The following is a 25,433-nucleotide window of genomic DNA, read 5'->3' as shown; positions in this document are numbered from 1 at the left end:
ATTAAGACCACTATTCCATTAGTAAGTGTCTTAAGAGAGGTTGATTTAGAGGAAAGACCAGCCATGGGTTATATTTATGAGTTGATGGACTCAGCCAAGGAGAAAATTGCATTTAATTGTGGGGCCATGAAGAGGAAATATGACCCAATTTGGAGAAAAGTAGATGCAAGATGAACTCCGCAACTTCATTGGCCTTTACATGCAGTAGGTTATTATCTTAATCCACAATTGCGCTATGAAGATAACTTCTCTAATGTGGATGAGGTGAGGAAGGGATTATTTGAATGCATGGATAGGATGTTGGATTACCAAGAATGTTTAAAAGCTGACATTCAGTTGGATTCATATAACCAAGCAATGGGTGAATTTGGAAGCCGAATTACAATTGATTCTCGAAGATTAAGAAGTCCTACGACTTGGTGGATGCATTTTGGGGGTTCCACACTGGAGTTACAGAAGTTTTATGTTTGAGTCCTTAGCATCACTTGTAGGACTTCGGGATGTGAAAGAAATTGGAGCACTTTTGAATCGGTAATACTTATATTTAAAAAAAAAATAGTATATGCATTTTTATTGAGAACTTTAATTTAATTTCAATATATAAATTTGTTTATATTATTATTTGTAGATTCATACCAAAAAGAGAAATAGACTCGAACATAAGAGGTTAAATGCTCTAGTGTATGTGAGGTACAACACTAGATTGAGAGAGCAAAGTCTACAAAGAAAACAAAATGTTGATTCGATTTTGGTAGATGAGATTGATTCGGATGATGAGTGGATTGTGGAGAAAGAAGATCCCCTCCTCCCACTTGATCTTTGTTGGCTTGAAGATAATGAACTATTTAATGTTGATGCCATTAGAATTGTGTCATCCCAAAACCAAGAGACTCAAGCGTCATTAGACAACATGGTTTCTTCACATTCCAACAAAAGAAAACAAGATGAATTTGCAAGTAAGTACTCAAAATTTTAAGTTATAAATTTTGTTAAATTTATTAATGAACTTATAATATTTACACCTAATTAATACTTTATGTTAGGTAAAAGTGGAGGCTAAGGCAAAGGAAAGGAGTTGAATTTGACATCAATTCATGAAGATGAGGAGTTAGATGAGTTGGGAGGGTTTGATAGTGGGAACTTGCCGACTATTGATACATTAGACGAGGATGATGATGACATTGGAGAGGATGATTTAAGTTGAAACGTTCTAGTAATATGTGTTGAACTCTATTTGATATTTTGTGACTTGGTTATGGTTGTTTGGAACTATTAGTATGGTTGTCTTTATTTTCTATTGTGAAAGTATGGAACTAGTAAGGTTTTTTTATAATTCTAATGGATTGTTTTCATGTTTTTTAATTTATGCTATTTTATTTTTATTTTTTATATATTGTAAAATATTTATTAATTACAAAATGAGGGTTTCAAGAGGCTTATGCCTCAACGCTTCGAGCCTTACGCCTCGCCTCATGGGTACAAAAACGCCTCACCTTACGCCTTCGCCTTTAAAAACTTTGGTACTAGCTCACAAGTTTGATCGAGGGTGCGGCTATCTTTATGAGAGGGATCATGAGCATCCAATGATATAATTTTTGCATGATATATATTGCCAATAATAAAGTGAAATATTTGTACAATCATTAATGAAATATTTAAGTATCTATATAAAGAAAGAAAAAGAGTTTAGCTATGAATTCTTTACAAGCCAAAAATACCCTAATAAGCGATACAGATTGTATGATTGATCATTCTCTGAAATCACAAAAACATCCATATATATATATATATATATATATATATATGGTGGGATTAAACACATGAGAGCATGATCACTGGGTTAAACCCCTGGAAATGAGCACTACAAATTGTTCAAATCCGGACCTGATCCAGGATACTTTTCCCATGATGCTTGTTGGTCTGGCTAAGTGTAAAGGTTTCTTGGAATTTCATCCCAAAATATGCTGGTGGATGGATTTCGTCTATCAACTCTGGAGCTGGCGCAACAACTGTGTCTAGGGATGGTCCATTTGTGATGAGGACGGATAGCCTCGTGGCTTTTCTGTTGACCACAACTCTATGTAAGACACTCTTGTACTTCCCGTTGCTTAGAACCTTGCATAAAACATTAATACAAATCAATATTGAAGCTAGAAATTGTTATAGAATTTTGTTCAGGTCTAGGACTGAAAAAAAAGAGTCATTTTCTTTAAGACATTATTGGTTGTGAAAGAAACTAATTAAAACATGCAAGAGTTTTCAAAATAATCCTACTCTCTTCATCTGGGTTCCATCTGATCAGTTTATTCAACAAGACACAATGTTTTGAAGCATCCCTTTTGTCTTGTTGGAGAACCTGAACAGGACTGCATTTTATTAGAGGGAAAGAGGAGCAAAGCAAGTAGGAGTTCACCTCAAGATGATCACCAATGTTGACTAAAAGAGAGTTGGGGATGAGATTCACATTGAACCATTTGCCTTGATGCTGCACTTGAAGGCCGCCAACTTCATTCTGTGTGAGGACAGTCAATAAGCCATAGTCGGAATGAGGGGGCAAGCCCATTGCATGTTCTGGCTGAGGACAAGGTGGATACAAGTTGGCAACCAGGACTTGCAAACCTGAACTCATATTCATGGCCTTGTCTATATACCACTCTTCCAATCCCAAGCTCTTTGATATCCCTTTAAGCAATTCTTCTACCACCATTTTAATCCTTTGACTGTAATCTAATAAAACCTCACTGCAGTTACAACAACCCGAAACAAAATATAACTTGTAAGTCATTATGCATGCATAGGTGTTTATTAAAGATTGCATTTAACTTCTGCACCTAGTAATATGAGAAATAGAAGCAATAAGTTCTATATATTTACTACTATCTCATTTTTGCCAATGCATCTTATGAATCATCCATTAAGTCTCATCTCAAGATCTTATCCTCATATGATGCACCTAGACTTGCAAGGACCTTCTAAATTTGGATTAAAGTGAATTTGGTCATAAAGTAGGCTAGAATAAACCTACCTTAATTAAGGCAGTTAATTGCTTTTTAATGATATATTTATTAGGAATGACTTTTTCATCAACCACTTAATCTAATGAAGCAAGTCAACAAAATGATAGCACCCCATTCTTTACCCAATTTCAGCCACTATAGCTGCTAGTCAACAACATTGATAGTAACTCAATCTCTCCTAGTTTTAGCTATTGTAGCTATATGATTAATTTCCACATAATTTTCACACACTGTAATTGCCACCTTGATTTGTGGCTGAAAATACCTTACACACTTGTATTCACACATGTGAATGTAATAAAGATTCTACCACCACTCCAACTATTGAGTCATCTCCTCCAACCCATCAAACAAACACTCAACAAAATCTTGTTTTCATTAATGTTGCAGCTCAATTACCAATGAAACTGACCTCAAGGAATTAGGCCAAAATTTATGCAAGTGAATCTCGCTCTTGAGTATTTCACTTGAAGCATAAAGTCGGTTTTCCTCGAGGCTCTAAACATGTGGCAGACTAAACAAATGGCCTTAGGGACATACAAGATGGATTAACACTAGTTGAAGATCTTGTTATCCAAGCTATGAAAGGTTTGCCAAAAATTTAAGGATGTCATTGCCGACGTTTGCATCTATAACTACATCATCTCAATTTGAAGAATTCTAAGACATGCTTGTAGATCATGATTCTTTTCTCAATGATGAAGAGTTTAAAGTGATTATGGAATTTGCCACTGCAAACAAGACTTGGTTGTTCAACAATAATAAAAACATCAGAACCAAAACACCAACTTCAACTCGCAAGATCGACAACAAAGGTTCAACAATGGGTGACTTCCCAATCAAACCAACAACTTTTACCCACAAAGCCATCAACTTTTTTTTTTTTTTTTTAGAAAGACCCCAACCAAACAAGTTTCAATTCTGATCCATTGACAGTATCAAATAATGAAAAATGAGGTCATGTCCCAAAGCAATGCTACAAACTTCAGAGCCTGTTGTTTCTAGAGCTCACTGTCAACCACACAACAACCAACACTACCATTTCACTCAATTGGCTAGCTAGTAGATTCAACTGCTTTGCGTCATGTCTCAGCTGATCTAAATAAGCTCTCACTTTATCAGAATTATGAGGTTCTAGATGATATTATAATTGGTAATGGTTCTGGTCCTACTATAACACATGCCAATTCTACTCATCTCTCAACCCTATCATCCTCTTTTTTGCTCATCCAATATTTTATATGTTCCTTCTATGCCAAAAAAATCACATTTTTGTGTCTTAGTTTTTCAAAACCAATTGTACATCTTTTTGTGAAGGATCTTAATATAGGGGCACATATTCTTCAAGTGCTGAATAGAGGTAGTATCTATAAGTGGCCACAGACAAGTGATATTAGAGGTAACTCTCCTTGTGCACTCATTGGCATGAAAACATATCTGCAAAAATGGTATCATCACTTGGGATATCTGTCCTAAAAGATTCTCCAATTTGTTTCCAATAAAAAATCTCTAAACTGTTTCATCTACTTCTTCTACTCCTCTTAATTGTGACTCTCGCTCATGTAATAAAAGTCCTAAACTCCCTTTTGATACTCCTAGTTTAGTGACTTGTGGTCTTTCAGACAATTTATATTCAGACATATGGAGCCATGCACCACACTCACCTGTTGATTGTTTTAAGTACTAAATTATTTTTGTCGATCATTTTATAGAATTTGTATAAAATGATATTAGAGGTAACTCTCCTTGTGCACTCATTGGCATGAAAACATATCTGCAACAATGGTATCATCACTTGGGATATCTGTCCTAAAAAATTCTCCAATTTGTTTCCAATAAAAAATCTCTAAACTGTTTCATCTACTGTTTCTACTCCTCTTAATTGTGACTCTCGCTCATGTAATAAAAGTCCTAAACTTCCTTTTGATACTCCTAGTTTAGTGACTTGTGGTCCTTTAGACAATGTATATTCAGACGTATGGAGCCACGCACCACACTCACCTGTTGATTGTTTTAAGTACTAAATTATTTTTGTTGATCATTTTATAGAATTTGTATAGCTTTATCACTTTCCTTTGAAATCAAATGTGATAATTGTTTTTTCTAAATTCAAGGGTCTTGTCAAAAGCATTTTAATACCTTTATCACATAGATGGTCATGGGGAGCATAAAAAACTTTATGTTTTTAAATTCTCATGGTATATGACAACTAAAAAATGTTACCTCATACTCTTGAACATAATGGGTCCTTTGCCTTTCTGCTTCCAGTTATTTACATGAAACCATCATTTTAATCCTTTGTTCAATACCACACCCTATTAATTACAATGTACAAACATTGTACCTTTGGGTGCTTGTGTTAACCATGGCTTCATCCCTACTCCACCAACATATTGGAACCCTGTTCCCATCTTTGTGTGTCATTGGTTACTTTACCTCTCAAAGCGCTTACAAATGCTTTAATCTATCCACAAACAAAGTTTTTATCTTTTGTCATGTACAACTCATAGAACATGTGTTTCCTTGCTCCCATGCCTCTCTTTGATTCTCTTCCCTTGTGGTCATGTTCTCTAGTATTACTTGCTTCCTTTAGTCCTCAGCCTTCCATTCCCATGCATGGTACGCCCATGGTTTCGTAGCCTATGTTACATGAATATCACGAGCCACCCACAAGGCCATCTCCCATGACACCTTCTCTAGGTAATGTTTCATCTTCCCTCGCTGATCATGTGATGCTGGACTCTCCGTATCCTATTCCAATCCCACCTGCTCAACCACCATCTTTACCTACCCTCACCATGACCACTAGATCCTAGAATAATATCTTTAAACCAAAAGTCCTCTATAATACAATAAAACATCCTATTCCCGAACCCATTGAGCTTTGTAGTGTTAAGACCACACTTAGGGATCCAAAGTGGAGAGAAGCAATGCCCACCGAATTCAATGCCCTCTCAAAGAATAACACCTAGGATTTGGTTCCTCCTACCTCTAATCAAAATATGGTTGGTTGCAAGTGGGTCTTTCAGCTAAAATAAAATCCTAATGGGATTATTAAGGGACATAAAGTCATGAATTGTTGCCAAGGGCTCACCAAAGACCAGGAGTAAGACTATCATGATACGATTAGTCCTATTGTTAAGCCCACCACCATACAAATGGTTCTATGTCTTGCCTTGAATTCTGGATAATCTATTCGCCAACTTGATGTTAACAATGCCTTCTTGAATGGAAACCATCATGAGAGCCTATATGGCCCAACCCTTGGGGTTTGTTGATGCTTCAAAACCTTCCCATTTTTATTGTCTTCATAAAGCTATTCATGGCCTTAAACAAGCTTCACAGGTTTGGTATATTGAGTTAAAAACATTCCTAATTGAAGTTTGGGTTTCTCAACTCTCAGTTCTGAAGCCTCTCTATTCACCTATAATGCTAATAGACTCACCGATTACTTTCTAATATATATGTATATATATAACAAGACGATGACATTATATATAGACAACGAATGAGTATGTATCAAACTTATAATCTTGATCATGAAAAATATATGATAAAATCCAGATGTATTGAATAAGAATATAAATATATCATAATAAGTTACAAAAGAAGAAAGACTAGATATAAAAATATGTAGCATGACATGATTGGCACTATGTTTTGATAGGTATCAATTCCATATTGTGATGGGATGTATGTATATATTAATCATAATGTCACTGTTTGTCCTAGATTGTGACCTACCATGTGGCTATAATTAGCAATAAAGAAGATTAATAAAAGAAGACAAAAGACATGAATGGCATCTTGGAAAGGGGTACCTGAAGCCGGGAGGCTTGTTGAGTGAGTGAAACTGAGGATGCACAAACACCTTGAGAAAATCTCTCCAGAATAATATTTTATCCAGGCTTGTATTAGAGCTTGTGCCACATCTGATGGGTGCCAGCACAGGCTTTCCTTCAAACTCCCCCTTCTCCTCCTCCGTCAGATCAAAGAATCCTCTACACGCCTCAATCATCCCCTTCATCAAACTCTCCGCCACGCCGTGATTGATCACCTGCCACACATCAACTTCAATACACATGCACCCACTCACTGTATCATCAATTATGTATGACAATTATTAACACAGTTCAAATTACCATGAAGAAGCCCCATTCCTCACAGGCCCTGTGAAGGTCTTGGATGGCTTTGGAGCGTTGATCAGGATTACCGGAGGTGAGTAAGGAAAAATCAATGACTGGGATGGAGTCTTGTGGGTCTGAAGCGATGTGTTGGTTAGGATCAGTGGTGAAGGTGTAGGAGGAAGGGATGGAGGTGAGAGCAGAAGATTCGGATAGAGATTTGACGCTTGGGAACTTGGGAGGTTGAAGCTCTGGAGTTCCAGGGGCCATTGAAAATCTGATACACAGAAAAAGAATTAGCGAGTGTGTGCACTTGTGTGATGTGGGGATGAGGGAAGTGTCTATTCTTCAATATTGGTAAAGTGGGACCATCCCATCAAGCCGCCTAAATATTAAATTGGAGGAGTAAGTCCCTAAAACTTTGAATGAAGTGCAATGTGTCATGTGTGTCATTTATCCTCCTCCTCCACCTTATTTTTGTTTAACACCATGATTTACTTCTTAAACTTTTAAGAAAATTGATTGTTTGATAAGATATTGGAATTTGATTTAATAAGAGATCATGCCTTTGAATCAATAATTTAGATATTTATTTTTCTCATTAGTTTTTCCTCACCCCAAATTTTCCCTCCAATTTGTAGTGTGCCTTAATTTGTTGTTCTTTATCCATATTTACTCTCAATATATAAATTTAAAGTCGTATATGAGAAAGGATGTTAAAGAGTATAACATATATTATGTACAAGTAAACTTCGTTATACATTTTCACCATATGAAATTGTAGATTTGAAATCAATATCCTAAAATTTTTCTTCCTCAAATTCCATTTTAATGGAGGCATGATATTTTTATAAAGTAGAAAAAATAACTCGCTATAATATACTGTAATACAACATACATAATGTCAGTGTTGTCACTTTAATCTTTTTTTTTTATATATAAATATTTTAAATGGCTAAAGAATAATATTTTTTTTCCTAATGTAATACTTAGAGGCATTTTAAAATAAAGTTGGATCTAGCCTCTACTCAATTTAAAAGCTCATAATTCTGAAAGGACTAATAACTTCAAGACTAGTATCATGCATTTTGGTTTATTTGTATGAATAATATTAAGATCTATAATCAAAATAATTTCCATATATGTTGTATTGAGTTAGCGGGGTTACTAATTCAAGTAAGAAATCCTCTATTAAGAAAATATGTTCTTCCTTGGTAACATTTTATCCAAAATACAAAAAATTAAAAATTTAAAAGAAAAAACCTAAGGTGTTGTTAGTTTTTAAAATTTTTTGTTTAAAACAATTTACTATCAGATTTTAGATTTTTCTTTCTACTTTTTATTAACTTATCACTTATTTCTTAAATTTTTTGATTGAATAGAAAAAGTTAAAATATTTTATTTTTCCTTATTACTAAAAATAACATATTGGTTTTTCTTTAATTTTCAACACTTAATAGAAATAAAATATTTAAAAAGGCAAACATCTTAATACTTAATGTTATTAAATACTATTTAATTTTAAATTATATGTAGAATTAAAAAAAAACCATACCTAAGCTTAGTAATTTTCAATTATATACAAGAAGTAAAAGATTTGGTAACAAATATATAACTAACCAAATAGAGGTTGAGATGATGACCAATAGGTAAAAGAAATCAGTCTCAGGAAAGAAAGTTTTGTTAACAAATTAAAGATGATATTAGTTCCATTATAATTTAATTAGTAAATACAATAATATGAGAGGAAAAGATGTTTAATTAGTTGCTTCCTCTACTTTTATACCTTTCATAATCTCCCATGTTTCTTCACTCCATCATCATCAAATCTTATCTTCTCTCTAAGCACCACTTGTGGAAATAGAAAAATATTCATTAGATTTTTTTTTAAAAAAAATCTATTACTTATTTTTATTATTTTTATTTTTCATGGGACCACTATCTATATAATATAAAAAACTAATATACTTATTTTACAATTTCTAACTTTGTGAAATATATGTTTATTGCTATATTTATATCTTCCAAACTTCTTAATTTAAAACAAAATGTGTTTCTGAGTTATTTTTTTTATATCCCTCTATATATATATATAAACTAAATACATCATTATGTTAGTCTTTAAGTGTCTTTTCAAGTTTGAAAAATTATTATTAAACATCATAAATTTTATGATAAATGTATTATTATCTTCAAATATGTGTGCTACTACTTGTTTCATCATTTCTTTAATTTTTTTTTTTTTTATGAATTTTGATGAATTTTTATTTTATCGATACTTTTTTGCTCCAATTTTTATTCAATATTTATGTAAAATCCAACTATTGATATTTTCATAATTTTCAATATTTTAATTCTTGCATGTGTCATTGCAATGAATTGGTACCCATGGGGTAAATAAATTTGGACTTTTAATCTAATTAGGACTCTTGTAGGCCTACCTTTAGGCATGTGTGTACTCTAGGTGATATTTATTATTATTTCTAAAGCAACAAATGAGGTTGTTTGGCTTAAGAGGTTTTTTATGGGACTTAGGGTAGTTTCCTTGGTTGTATTGCCCATGTAACCCTATTTGGTGACAACAATAGGGTAATGACATATAAAAATAACTAAGAAACCACTAGAAGGGAAAACACATAGAGGGAAGTACTACATGTTTTGCAAGATAGTTTATGGAGGTAATATGGTTATGGAATAGATTCTTTCTATTACGCCTAATATGTTTTTAGAGCTAGTGAGAGATTGTTGGGACAGAGCCTTGAAAACATGAGATGATGTAATAATTAATAGATTTCATTGGTACTTATATTATGATTTCCTATTCTCCTTTTTCTAGCCTATATATGAATTATATATATTGAGCATTTGGGTTAACATCACTTGCATTGTATATGACTTGAGTGCATGATTACATGGAAGATTCAATTCATGGGTTTCTTACAAGTTGATGACTCATTTACAATTGGTTCATGGACTTGGACAATCCATTTGAGGTTGTAGTACACTAGTAGTATCCTAATTAGACGAATGACTTATCCTGGTCATCAAGATAGGTTTTCCATGGTGAGTACATGTTGGGAAATTCTAGATCTCTCCACCCCTAACCCTATATCTATTATGGTGCATGCTACTAATCCTAAGGCTCATTAAATATAATGCAACAAAAAAAACATGGTAATAAAAACCATTAAAAACATAGATCTAGAGAGTTTAGATATCATACTTATGATCTGAATGCTCCCAAATCAAGTCCTATCTGCATAAGTTGTGTAAAATAAATCGTAGGCCTCACCAACCAAGCAATCTCTACTCAATCACTCTATATCACAGATCCATGCATAAGAGAAGCATGGTCGTCTTCTCTTTAGAGGGGGAGACTAAGGTTTATCTCTAGAGTCTGAAAGATAATTGTTTGAAAATAAGCCCTAAACCCTTAAGGGATCTATATAGGCTTCCTCATAGGCTTAAGTTACTTGAGCCTAACTTGGTCTTAGGTCACTTAATCTAGATCTCTCGAGTTCTAATTAATTAATTAACCTAATCCAAAAAGAATATTTATATGATCCAACTGCAACCTTACGTTTTTACCAAAATGCCCTTATGAACACATATAAATTTGAAACCTAAAAATACCTTTAAAATGGCACCACCATGAATTTGAAGCTCAAACAAGGATCATTGGGACCACAAGAAAATATCAACTCCTTTAAAATCCAATTTTGAAATTGACTTAACATCTCAATACAAAAGAGTCAATTGCACTTCAGTACCCTATATATATTACAATGAGGCAAAACTCAGATTCGAGACCTACTATCCATTGCTTGCAAACACCCTATGAATGGATGTCTATAATCTAACGAGGTATATTTTATCAATCTCTAAAAATTACATTTCCAATCATTGAGTTACAAATTCTCTTACAACTAGCATACTCTTGCTCACAACTAGCATATGTCAAATTTCAATTAAAGAGCTAATACTATGACCATAGTTTTCCTAATCATATGTCCTCATGATGATCTAAAGGGATACATTATTTCAAACTCATGAGATATTATGATGCCTCTATTGAGAATTCTTGTTGCTACTAGCTTTCATCAATAGTGACCCAATTCATAGGGAATATATGATCACTTTAGCGACTCACTCATAGGTCAAAACCTGCTAATGACTTTAACATATGTTCAATATCCTCTCAATATTAAGAGTCTAAGTGTATACTAGCTTAGTGAATCCTGACTACTCAATAGCTAATGTCATGATTCTCCATAGGTTGGGTCTAATGTGTAACAATACACACTAATTCACTCACCATGAGAAAACCATCTCAATAATCAAGACAAGTCATTCCTCCAATTAGGAGTTAGTGCACTATAATATCTAATGGATTGCCTAAATTTATGAATTGATTATAAACTACTTATCATCCCCATGACTTGGATCTTCGATGTAACTCCTAATGTATCTATGTTATATACAATGTAAGTGATAAGGGTGTGAGTGTTCATCTACTTAATTAATGCAAATAAGAACAGAAGAAAGAAACCATAATCATAAATAAACATATTTATTAAGGAAACTATCTTTTGTTACATCATGTCATAATGTTTTCAAGGGTTTTTTTCCTAACAGTGCACTAGTATGTATGGTTGTGCATTAGACAAGACATATGGTGAGTCATGACATTGACTATTGGGTAGTCATGACTTCACCAAGCTACTATATTACATGAAGTGCCAACCTTGGAAGAATATTTAGTTAGTGTTGAGGTTATCAAGGGCTTTAACCTATGAGTAAGACCTTAAGTTAGTTATATATTCCCTATAGATTGGGTCACTATTGATTAAGGCAAATAGTGACAAATATTCTTAAGATAGGCACCAAGATATCTCATTAGTTTGAGACAACATGTCCCATTGGGTGATTCTAAGGACATGTGCTCATGAAATATGTGATCATAATAATTCCTTAAGTGGAATTTGACTTATGCTCTTAGAAAGATAGAGTATGCTCGTTTATCACATAATAGAAAGATCTTAGACTCGAGGACGACAAAGGTAATCTTGTAGAGGCTGATAGTATATGTTAAGAAATTGAGTCTTGTTTATTTATTGGCAATTTTATTCCAATTAATGTTTGGCCATGGAAGTCTTTTTAGATAATGAGTTGCTCTCCATTAAAGATCAAGGGTTATTGTTCGTCCAACCAAGAAGCCATAGGTACATTTAAAAAGGTTTGACTTGAGGCATATAAGGCTTATTTTAGGTATAAAAAGGTTCGATGCCATTTTTGGACTTAAAATGTTTTTAAAATGATTTTTCAAGAACCATGAACCACTCAAGTGGTTAATCCCGCTCAAGCGTTGATCGATTGATTTTTTGTCGTTTATTGGATCAAAACAAAATTTATAACCTAATTCAACTATGCTAAGGTAACTCTTGCCTAATCAAAAAGGTTTTTTTTTAGCAAAAGTTACAGTAGTATAACGATCTTAGGTATCATCCATTGGGATGGATTATTCTAAGTAATTAAGGATTTAATGGGAGGAAAAGAAATGATTGTGATCAAGTGAAATTGATTTGACAATTCATTGTGTAAAATCAAAATAACAATGATTTCTAATTGAGAAGAACGATATAATGCAAAATAGGAGAAAATTAATAAAGAAAAGGAATTTTTCAGAGTTAAGATTTTCTAGAAAACAATTTCCACGATGAATAGATGTTGAGATGTATTTTTCATCAAGTTAGATTGAAAACCTAAAATTCTCATATAAACCGATTTTAGATTTAGCTTTAAGTCTAGACCTAATTTCTCTTCAAATTAGGTTATTTAGTCCAAAAGATTAATTTAAACTATATATTCAACTCATCTTAAATCATCTTCCAATGACTCAAACAATACAACTATTCGATCTCATTAAATATAGCTTTAAGAATTTAATGAATCTATCTAGTTTGCAATGTAATGGTCATTCAAGATAAATTGAAGAGAGAAATTCCCAAATTCAAGTAATCAATCAATTGAATCAAATTACCTTTGTAATTAAAGCTCATTTCTCTAATTCACCATAGATCTTGCCTCTAGATCCTCTTTTCTTCAAGGAAAATGAGATCTAGCTACTCATGCTTGGAGATTTTGTCTCATAAGGCATGTTTGGCTAGCAAGAAAATGAGGAAAAGTGAAGGAAAATAGATAATTCTATTAAGAGAGAATATAAAAAATTCTACAATCAAAAGTGTTCTAAAACTCCTTAGTGAGAAATTCAAATTCCTATTTATAGGCTAAGGTCAAGTGGACACTTGGCATCATCTAAAAGGTCTTCCAGAACTTTCTCCATTCAACAATCTGAAGTTTAACAGTAAAAATAATCATTTCATACTAACTCAGCAATTTTGCATGGTCATGCGAAATTAGTGGAGTAACAATATCAACAACAACTTTCTGGACCATTTTGCATGACTGTGTGCAATTTTTGCATGTTCATGCGCAATTAGCTTGCAAATCCTCCTTAGCCTGCAACACAATTTTTGAGCTTCTCTTTGGTACTTCCTTCATTTTCTTTTTCTTTTTTTACTCCACTTTAACTACATCCAATTGACTCCAAATCCTAATCCAATTATATTGCTTCTTCCTCAAAAGATTATTTGCCCTCTTCAATTTCATTTCTTTCTTTTGTCACTTAATACATCAATATCACCTTGAATTAGCTCCAAAACTTCATAAAAATCATTAGGATTTCTTGCAAGGGTAACAATGTATTAATTGGGCATCTTAAGCATAATTACTACTAAAAAAATATGAAATTCATAAGAATTATTATTTAAGATGTGCTCTTTTTGAGTAGTAATCAAGCGGTTAGCCCGTTCAAGCAGTATGAACCACTCAAACGGAGCGCTCAAGTGGTCATGACAGTCCTACTGAGTTTAGAAACGTATTTTGAATGAATTTCACTTACACTCTAATTTGAAAACTTAAGATACTGAAATCCTCATGGCTTTTGCTTATAAATACCTTCCTTGTAACCCTTTAAGGGTTAAAGATTAGAGATTAGAAAGATGATAGAGATCTTGGAGATTGTTGAGAGACCTATTATTCTTTAGAGCAATTCCTTGTGAGAAAACCTTATTGCCACACCATTCCCGCTCTCTCATTCAAGGACTTTGAATATTTGAATCGTGGGTTGAAAACTTTAATCCCTTCTGAGTGGTCGAAGGATCTACTAGGAAGTAATAGAGAGTTGCTATGTTGTAGACATGGATCAAGTTGCAGGTGCTAGAGAGTAAGTCTTTGGAGTAAAAAGGTCAAATAAATCTGTATAACTTGATTTCAAATAGTGGATTTAGATTGGTAGGTCTTAAACTTCGTGGTTTTTTTGTCTCCATAGTTTGTGGGGGTTTTCCATGTAAAAAATCTTATGCCTTATTATCTATATCTTTTATATTTGATATTATGTTTGAAATGCCTAGAATAGGTCAAATTAATCATCCCTAACATCTTGTAAGGTTTTTCCTAAAAGATATATATGTATTTATTCTTGCAAATATTTTATTTGAATAGTTTAATTGATTTGTTGGGATTACTTTTGAGATTGTTGGGTTGGTTATCTTAGTGGTTATAGAGGTTATACCTATAACCAATTATTGTTATCCCAAACTTCTCTCAGGATATCCTTTGGTTCATTTGTTGATTGAGTTTGTTAAGGTAGTTGTTATAGTGATTATCATTATCCTTAATACATCTCAATACTTATATGTCAGATATTAATGATCATATTATTTTATTCCTAAATAATCTTTGGATACCAATTAACCATAAAAATTAGATTTTTATTTAAGGTGAAATCCTATTTGAATATCCAGGACATCCCTGATTTCTCTTGAGACATAGTTTAGACATAATTATAAATAATTTATTTAAATTTTTTTAAATCACCCATTCACCCCTACTTTAGGTGTTCCTATTGGACTTTCGGTTATTATTCAAGTGGAATTAAGAGCAATACCCATTTATCAATTGGTATTAGAGCGGGATAAAAAAATTGAGTCTTTATCCTATTGATTAAAAATTCAAATTTTATTTTTTGTATTATTTAAAAATAAAATTTTTATTAATCATATAGGATAAAAATCAAATTTTTATTGATCTTGTAAGTTCAATATGGAACAATCTAAAAGTGGTGCTCCTTTGAATAGTACACCCTATTTTGATGGGAATAACCATTCCCATTGGAAAGCACGTGTGATATTCGTCCTCAAAATGCAAGGTGAAAGGGTATGAAATTCAATTGAATAAGGTTAGGGACCAGCATGGATCCTTGATGCTCAAGGAAAATCAATAAGAGAACTTAAACCTAAACATGAATAGGAAAAAGCCGATAATGAAGGTAGTGAAGCCAATGCTAGGGCTTTATTTAGTAATTTTAATGGTGTTTGTCTAGACGAGTTTCATAAGATAGAAAATTGCAAGCATGCAAAGGACGCATGGGATATTCTTCAAGTCACTCATGAAGGTACATTTTTCGTAAATATTTCTAAACTATAAATGCTTGCTATTAAATTTGAGAATATTAGGATGCATGAAAATCAAATTTTTTTCTTCCTTTTATTCTAAACTAAGTGATATTATAAATTCGTCGTTTAACCTTGGAGAGCCTATTCCATATTCAAAGGTAATTAGGAAAATATTGAGATTTCTTCCAGAGAGATTTAGACCTAAAGCAACTGTCATAAAGGAGAGCAAGAACATTGATTCCATGAGAGTTGATGAACTTGTAGGCTTTATTCAAACATATGAGATGACCCTACCTAATTCTCAAAAGCCTAAAGGCTCTGCCTTTAAGGCTTCTGATAATGAGGAGAAAGATATTGAAATGCCATATGATATAACTAGTGAGGAATTTGTTGGGATTGAGCCCTGGAAAACATGACATGATGTAACAGATTAAGATTCATTTATAAATTTACTTAATTATGTTTCTTGGTTTCCCATAAATATCTCATTTGTATTAATTGGTTATTTGAGAATACACACCCCATATCACTTACATTGTACATGACTTGGGTGCATTAAAAGTTGCACAGAAAATCTAAGTCATGGGTTCCTTGTAGAGTAATGAGTTGTCCACAATTGGTTCATGGATTTGGGTTATCCATTTGAAACTATAGTGCACTATCTCCTAATTGGAGGGATGACTTGTCTTGGTTGTCAAGATGGTTTTCCCATGGTAAGTGTGCTAGGCATGTGATGCACATTGGATAGGATCTATGGTGAATCATAACACAAGACTATCAATTTTCATGATTCACCAAGCTACTATACTGCATGGACTCTCAACCTTGAGAGGATATTGAGCTTATGCTAAGTTAACAGGAGGCTTTGACCTATGGGTAAGACCCTAAAGTGGTCATATATCCTTATGGATTAGGTCTCTGTTGATAGAGGTTGGTGGCAATAGATATTCTCAATAGAGGCACCATGATATCTCATGGATTGAGACAATGTGTCTCCTTGGGTGATCCAAAGGACACGTGATCTAAAAGACTATGACCATAACTTTTCCTTTAATGGAAATTTGACATATGCTCCTTAGAGTTAGAGTATGTCAATTAATCACATAATAAGTGGGATCTCTAACTCAAGAATTGGAAAGGTAATTTGTATAGGTGATAACACTACCTTGTTAGATTATGAACATTAGTTCATGGGGAGTTTGCATGCAGTGGATTGTAGGTCAAGGACCCCGAGCTTCGTCTCATTGTTATTTACATAGGATACTAAAGTGCAATTGATTCTCTTTAGTGGAATGTTGAATCAACTTCAGAATTAGATTCTATGGGAGCTAGTCTCATATGGGTCCCAAAAGTCCCTGCTCTAAGCTTATATACCATGATGACACAGTTTATGAGGGATGAATTGACTCTTAGATCATTCTTGTGTATAAAGGCGCTTTGGAAATTAAGCAAGGTTGCACAAGGGATAGTGAACAAGTTCTCTGGATTTGGCTAATTGATTAACTAGATGACCTTATATGGTTAATTAATCAATTATGACCCATTTTAGGCTAGATTAAGTGTCTCAATCCTTAGTGGACTCAAGTCACTTAAGCTCAATAAGGGAACCCTATAAATACCCCATAAGAGCTAGGGTTTCCATAACTTTTAGAGAGACTTTGTCTTCTACCTCCAGAGAAATAAAGAGATAGTGAGAGTCAAGAGATCATCCATTCCAAAGCCCACACTTTGAAGTGTCAAAATCGTGGTTCGAGTCATTGGGCGAAAGATGTTGGGTGTACGAGACTTCTAGATTCATTATTCTTCATTTTCTTCGAGTGGAATTGATTTAGGAACTTCCAAATCAAAGGTAAAGTCCTCTAATGGCTTTCCTTTTGATCTTAGAATTGTAAAAATATGATTTTTTCTTTCGTTGCATAAAATCTAGAGGCTTAGGGTAGTTTTGCATGCACTTAATGATCCAAGGTAAGAGATTGGAGAAATCTAGGGTTCCTAGTAGAATTGACACATATGGCCAAAAGGATTAAAAGGGTCATGAAATTTAATAAAAGGTTATACAAGAACTAAGAATCTGGAAAAGGAAAAAGACCTAATGAACAATCATCCAATGAGAAAGGAAAAGGTTTCTCCAAAGGTAAGAAAATTGAATGCTTTAATTGTGGAGGTTTGGGACACTGCTTAAGATTGTCCTAGCCCTAAAAATAGTAAAAAGTCTATGCAAAAAATATAAAGTGACATAGATTCTGAAAAAGTACTTCCACAACTTCTGAAGATGTAAGGTATGATCCTAATGACATTTTAGCTTTTGTTGCATCTATGGAACCTGTGATGATGACCAAAGGGTTGAATTTTTGGATAATCTTGTTTTTGAGCACGAAAGATTAATTAAGAGTTATATGAAAAATAATGATATTCTTAAAGCTCATAAAAAAAAAAAAAAGATTGATGTGCTTAATGTTGAAAAGCCTAATTTGCTTGAGAAAGTTAGGTTTCTTGAATTTGAACATCATTCTCTCCTTGAGAAGAATAATGCTCTCACTCAAGAGATAAAAAACAATAAGCCTTCTTCATCTATGAATGAAAATTTTCACCGTAGAACTAAAGTGCTTAATGAAATTCTTGATAAATGCAAAACCCATGGTGATAAAAGAGGATTAGGGTACATTAATAAAGATGAAACTCCCTCTAGTGGAGAAATTATGTTTTTCAAAGGTAAGAATGATACCCATAACTAAGTAGAATCTCCTAAAAAGACATCACTATGCACACACTGTAAGAAATCTGGACATTTTTAATTTAGATGCCACACTAGATTTCTTGAAAGGTTTGAATGTCAAATTAACAGACTTATAAATGCCTTTAATTCCCTTAACATCTTGAATAATGGGAAAGGGAATAAAACCAATCAAAAACTTAGAAGTTAATCCAATTCCTCCAAGTCATCACCTAGAACTAAACAAGTTTGGTTAAGAAAATATAGGTTTAAATGTCAAGTTGCGTTAAAATCTTAAAGTTAAATCTTCTAGTGAGCAGTACCTTGATAGTGGTTTCTCTAGACACATGATTGTTGGATTAAGCCCTTAAAAGTAAGACATGATGTAACAAAGTTAGACTTAACTATACCCTTACTATCCCTTTGGTATATCGACATTGATTTGAGCATTTAACCCATGTCTCTTACATTGTACATGACCTGTGTGCATTAGGAGTTGCACATAAGATACAAGTCATGAGTTCCTTGTAAGTAGATAAGTTGTCTATAGTCGGTCCATGGATTTAGGCAATCCAATAGAGACTGTAGTGCATCACCTCCTAATTGGAAGGATGACATGTCTTGGCCATTGAGATGACTTTCCCATGGTAAGTGCACTAGTGTTTGTGATGCACACTAGATTGGACCTATGATGAATCATGAAGTAAGGCTATTAATTTTCATGATTTACCAAACTACTATACTACATGGACTCTTAACCTAGAGAAGATATTGAGTTTGTGCCAAAATCAATAGGAGGTTTTGACCTATATGGGTTCTACCCTAAAGTGGTCATATATTCCTATAGATTGGGTCACTGTTGATGGAGGTTGGTGGCAATAGGTATTCTTAGTAGAGGTACCATGATATCTCATGGGATTGAGATAGTGTGTCCCCTTGGGTGATCCAAAGGACATGTAATCATGAAATTTGAGCCACAGTAATTCCTTTAGTGGAATTTGACGTATGCTCCTTGGATATAGAGTATGTCATTTGATCACATAATAAGTGGGATCTATAAATCAAGGATTTGAGAGGTAATCTTGATAGGTGATAACACTACCTTGTTAGATTACGGACACTAGTTCATAAGAGTCTGCATCCAGTGGATAGTAGGTCACGGACCCGAAGATTTAGTGTCTCGTTGTAATATACATAGGGTACTAGAGTGTTGTTGACTCTTTGTAATGGGATGCTGAGTCAATTTTAGAATTTGATTATGAGGGAGATGGTACTCCTATGGGTCCCAATGGTCCCTGTTCTGAGTTTATATTCCTTGATGACACTGTTTATGAGGGTCGGATAGGTTTTTTAGTTGACTTTTGTGCATAAGGGTGTTTTAGTAATCATGCAAGATTGCACATGGATAAGTGAGTAGCATCTTTGGACTAGGCTAATTGATTAATTAGGGCCTTGTATGGTTAATTAATTAATTAACAACCTTTTTAGGCTAAATTAAGTGACCCAAGCCTATAGTGGGCTTAAGTTACTTAAGCCCAATAGGAAGCCTATAAATACCCCTTTAAGGGTTAGGGTTTCTATGTAATGTCATTTTCTTCCTACAGTTCAAAGAGAGAACCCTAGCCTCCACCCTTGAGATCTCGACCATTTCAGTGCTTAGACACAAGGAAGAGCCATCATGCGAAAGATCATGGTGTTTACGAGATCCATTACGACTTTGGAGTTATCTATATCAATTAGAATCGATCTGGGAACATCTAAATCAAAGGCATGTGGCTTTATTATCTAGATTTATGATTTCTGTGGTAAACTTCTTAAACCGAGGAACAAACTCTTTGTATTAAAGAAATCAAATTCGGAGATTCCAAACTAAAATCTCTAACTTCTCTACATACAAGTGTTCTTTTCTTTCAACATGACGCGTTCTCAAAAGGGCGATGCAACCTAGAAGCTAAATCCAAAAATGAAGCTTCAAAAGTCAAAATCAAACTCCAAACATTCTTCAACAAGCTTGTGGAAGAATATCAAACACAAACAAAATTATCATTCATCTACCTTCAAAGCTAAAGAAGACAATGATGGGTTTCTTCAAAACACTTGAGGAAATTATTGATAAGTTTACTTGAGAGCAAGTCATCATTGACCATCGATTAAATTTTTCTTCAAGAACACGTTTTTACCATCCTTGGATTAAAATCAAGTCCAAACTTGACACATTCTTCAACAAGCTCGTGGACGAATATCAAACACAATACAAAAGTTCTATTCATCCACTTTTAAGACTGAAGAAAATCAAGACAAAGGACTTCTTTTGTTCTCCAAAATGTTTAAGAAAGGTTTTCACAAGTTTAGTTGAGAATAAGTCTTGAATACTTGTTTATTTGTTGAGATGGATTTAGAGGGCCTAGGATAGATTTGCATTCACCCTACGAGATCTAAGGCATGTGAACAAAGTAATCTATGGTTATCAATAATGATAGGAGATAAAACCTACTTCACTTCTCTTGAAAATTATGGTGGGGTTGTTACTTTTGGAGATGGAAGCCTAGCTCGAGTAAAAGGAAAGGGTAGTGTAGTTATTCCTAGTTATCCCAAACTAGATGGAGTTCTATATGTTGAAGAACTCAAAGCAAATCTCTTAAGCTTTAGTCAAATATGCGACAAAGACTATAAAGTGAATTTTCACAAAAACTTATGCGAGGTAGTTAATAAAGAGGAAAAGGTAGTCATCACAGGATATAGGACAGTTGATAATTGTTATGCCATAAATCCTAACTCTCAAACACCTCTAATGTGTAGTAGGACAAAACTTGATCCTACTGAGCTCTAGCATAGAGGTTACATAAACTATAGGGACTTTGTGCATTTAGTGAATACTAAAAAGGTTAGAGTTATCCCTAGACTTAGTGGTGAACCTAAACCCTTTTGTGGTAAGTGCATGAAATGAAAACAAACTAAGAGTTCACACAAAAAGGTTAAGGAGATAATGACCACTAGACCTTTAAATCTTCTTCAAATGGATCTTATATGTCCAATGCAAACTAAAAGTAGAGGTGGCAAGAGATATGTCCTTGTGGTAGTAGATGATTTTTCAAGATACTCCTTTGTGAGTTTTATAAGGGGAAAATCAAAGGCCATATAACATTTGAAGTCTTTATTTAATAAAATACAAGTGAAAATTGGCCATCCAATTGTAAGGATTATAAGTGATTTGGGGAGAGATTTTGGCAATGTGGATGTTAACCTCCTTTATGAGTCTAAAGGAATTAACCATGAATATTCAACCCCTAGAATTCCTCAACAAAATGGAGTAATTGAAAGAAAGAATAATGTTACAAGAGATGGCTAGGGTGATGATTCACATGCATAATATCCCTATGCAATTTTGGGCAGAATTAATATAGTGTAGTACACTACTAATAGGATTTTTCTTAGGCTTAGAACAGAGAAGACATCTTATGAATTATGGACTAGGAGAAAACCTAATCTTAAATATTTTAAGACTTTTGACAGTGAATGTTATATGCTAAGGGATAGGGAGAACCTTGGAAAGTTTGATGTAAAATTTGATGTAGGTATCTTCCTAGGCTATTCTGTTATGAGTAAAGCCCAGGGATGAAAATTTCAAATAATATCAGTGAAATTTCGCGTATTGGCGACCAACGAAGTGAAACACATGCAAATCTCGATGCGATAATTTTTTGAAAAAAATCGACAAGTTTCGCTGAAATATTGGCAAATGTCGATTAATCAACGATTTTTTAAAAAAAAAATCGCATGAGATGGCAAAATATCATCGATATTTCAACGATTTTTTGGAAAAAAAAATCGGCACTCTCGCTCCGCTCCCTAGTCCGTTGAATTGACAGTTGTGAGCTCTTCTGCGTTGATCTAATAGCCCAGATCTCGTCCAAGCTCCAACATTCAATTGACTATGCATCCGATGGCCCAAATTGATTCTGGATGTGATCCAACGACAATGAGGGCATCCCAATGGCTATATGGTGATCCAATGGTTAGATTTCATCCAAATTTTGATCCAACAACCATAATTGTTTTTCAACGGCAAAATGAGATTCCAACAAATTTTTTGGCCTTATTGTTTTTCTATAAATAGCTCATTTTTCACCAATTTCATCCATATTTCATCTTTGATCTCTCATTGCTCCCAAGGTTGCTCATTTTTTTTTAAAAAGTTATGTTTGTTTTAGATTTTAATTATTTTTGTATTGAAGTATAATTAATTAGTATTTTTTTAAGTCAGTTGATGCATCAAACAATATCAAAGACCACAAATACATATACAAGATATTGAAAAATGTTATCAAATAAGTCGGGGCAAAAAATGTGGTCTAAATTGTTACAAATAACAGGTCGGCGTTTGTGAAAATAGGGAAGTTGTTGATGAAGAAGTTTAACTTATATTGGACTCCATGTGTGGCGCATTGCATCGACTTAATGCTTGAAGACATTAGAAAAAGATCTAGTGTTGCAGATGTGATAAGTGGTGCCTACAAGATATCCAACTTCATTTACAATTATGTTTGGTTACTTACAGAAAAGAGAAAGTACTATGGTGGAGACGTTGTTTGACTAATAGCTACAAGGTTTGCTACGAATTATATTACTCTTCACAACCTTCTTAAAAAAATGGTCAATTTGAAGAGATTGTTTATGAGTGATAAGTGGGCAGCACATAAGCTTAGTCGAACAAACATTGGACGAGATATGGAGAAACTAATGTTTGACCATTAGTATTGGGATAGAGTGACACATGTTGTTTCACACCTTGAGCCACTATTCGTGGTGCTTCGAATCATGGATTCAAAAGCTGTTCCTACAATGTCGTTTGTGTATAAGCTTATGCAAGTGATGAAAGAGAATCTCATTCATCAACAAGTTGGAGATTGGATCTTCAAAATAATTAAAGATCGTTAAGAGAAAATGCTGAGACATCCACTTCATGCAGTAGTTACTTAATTTTCATAAGTTGTTACTCTGATTTTATTTAATTTTCTCTTACAAAATACTAAATTTACATAATTTTATTGTAGCATACTTCTTGAATTCAAGGTTTCTATATAAGTGTGGAGTTGGTAATGATTCGGAGTAAATTCAAGCGATCCATGACGTATTTGCTAAATTAGACCCAAATGTTGAATCGATTGGTCAATTTGGAAATGAGGTAAATAAGAAACTATTATTTTACTCAATCTAATCAAGCAATAATTTCATTCATCATTTTATTTGAATGTTTACTAACAAATATGATATTAACAAATTAAATGTTGAACACAAAACTTGTGCTTTTTCGAGATGCAAAAAGAGCATTTGGTGATCGAGTGACGATTGCAGCAAAGTCAACCATGGTACCCAATGAGTACTATTTCTTAATACAAAAAAAAAAAAAAATTGATTATCATTATTTTAAATTCATCACATAAGTATTTATATAATTATGAATTTAGTTACAACTGAATGGTGGTTCATGTATAGGAATCAAACACCTATATTGAGGAAGAGTGCCATTAAAGTTCTCTCACAAGCTGTGTCATCTTCTGTTTCTGAGAGAAATTAGAGCACATTTGCTCTCATCCACATAAAGCAACAAAATCGCTTGTCTTATCCCCGATTGGAGCAATTAGTTTTTTGTTACTATAATATGAAGCTAAAGTTACATGATATGGAAGCAAAAAATGATCGAGTTACTGAGAAAGATTACCTTGATATTCTTGACATTTTAGTCGAGGTGGGTGAAAAATAAGACAATCAATTGCTCTAATAGGTCAGGCCTATACTCTTGGATGATGAAGTTGGAAATCCTGATCCATGAATTGTCGTTCATACTTGAGAATTTGGAGTTAATGTTGAACGCATGTTGTTCCAAGAAGTTCACATTGAAAGTTCTAGCAAAGATATTAAGGATTCATTTAAAGGGGCATTGAATTCCTACCAAGAGGTTGACTCCACAAGTGCCAGCCAAAGTAGTAGACCTAGTGTAGCTAATTCTTCTGCTTCATGTTACGATGGTTTAAGAGGTGGAATTGATGATGAAGGTGATAATGCGGGAGAAGATATTAGGAAACAAGAACAAAGTCAATATCTATTGAGCCAATTTACCCGTGAAAATGATTTCATGCACTGCACACAGGATGAAGACCATGGCTCTAAAAAAGTTGTTCAAGGCATAGGAGCTATTGGGAAGCCCTATAAAGGAAGAGAACAGATGATGACACCATATAACGAGGAGTTACTTTTAGGGAGTTCTGAATCTATGAGTATAAGGACTCAATTTATTGATTCCTTGAATGAGGCTAATGTCTACTTTCCTTATGTGATGAATTATGGTCAACCTTCAAGTTTAACTGATGAAGAGTATGGTATGTCGAGCTACTCCCCTACTGCACAAATGTTATACCAAGTTCCATATCAAGTGCAAGGAGGATTTGACATGAAAACATGGGTGAACTTTGAGAATCCTATCCATGTAGAGGCAGTGGGTAGGACTCAAGAGATATACGTATGGCATGTTAGAATTTTTAACCAATATTATCAAGGCTCAATGAATTGGTACCAATATTGTCTCCAACAACAAAACAAGATTCCTTCATCTACCAATTCCATTGAACCACATCAATTCTCATTTAGGTACTTAAAGGTCATTGCAACGTAATATGTACAAATTATTGATATTTAATGAAATCAAGTCTTTTATATAGCTTCATAATGAGTGTACAAATTACAAAATTCACTTTTCTTATTGACCGACCTGATATAATTGCATCTAATATCATAAATCATATCATACATATATCAAATTCTTCAACAAAACAACTTTAAAATATCTATTATATTTCTAATTATATCACTATGAGGTTTTTCTTACATTTCCATTAGTTTTGATCAATTTTTGGCTTACCGATTTTTTTTTCCAAAATATCTGTCGATATTTCTCCGATATATCCATAAAATCGAAGTACCAATAGATATGTGATTATTGATATTTTCATCATTGGTAAAGCCTATAGGGTTTATAATCAAAATTCACAAGTTATCCATGAAT

The 25,433-nt window shown here is 33.6% G+C and overlaps 1 protein-coding gene across 1 annotated transcript; it reads right to left on the bottom strand.

The window, feature by feature from the left end:
- Positions 1 to 1,619: 1,619 nt before the first annotated feature.
- On the bottom strand, positions 1,620 to 7,451 carry LOC117911477 (protein DMR6-LIKE OXYGENASE 2-like). The gene is made up of 4 exons (XM_034825875.1): positions 7,160 to 7,451; positions 6,839 to 7,074; positions 2,414 to 2,741; positions 1,620 to 2,115 (listed from the first exon to the last, which is right to left on the bottom strand). The coding sequence occupies exons 1-4, from the start codon at positions 7,409 to 7,411 to the stop codon at positions 1,873 to 1,875; spliced, it is 1,059 nt and encodes a 352-aa protein (XP_034681766.1). The 5' UTR covers positions 7,412 to 7,451; the 3' UTR covers positions 1,620 to 1,872.
- Positions 7,452 to 25,433: the final 17,982 nt, after the last annotated feature.

This window comes from Vitis riparia, chromosome 3 (genome assembly GCF_004353265.1).
Source record: "Vitis riparia cultivar Riparia Gloire de Montpellier isolate 1030 chromosome 3, EGFV_Vit.rip_1.0, whole genome shotgun sequence".
In the NCBI taxonomy this organism is placed as follows: Eukaryota; Viridiplantae; Streptophyta; class Magnoliopsida; order Vitales; family Vitaceae; genus Vitis; species Vitis riparia.
The sequence above is the reverse complement of the archived record's forward strand: the minus strand, read 5'-3'. Positions and strand labels throughout refer to the sequence as shown.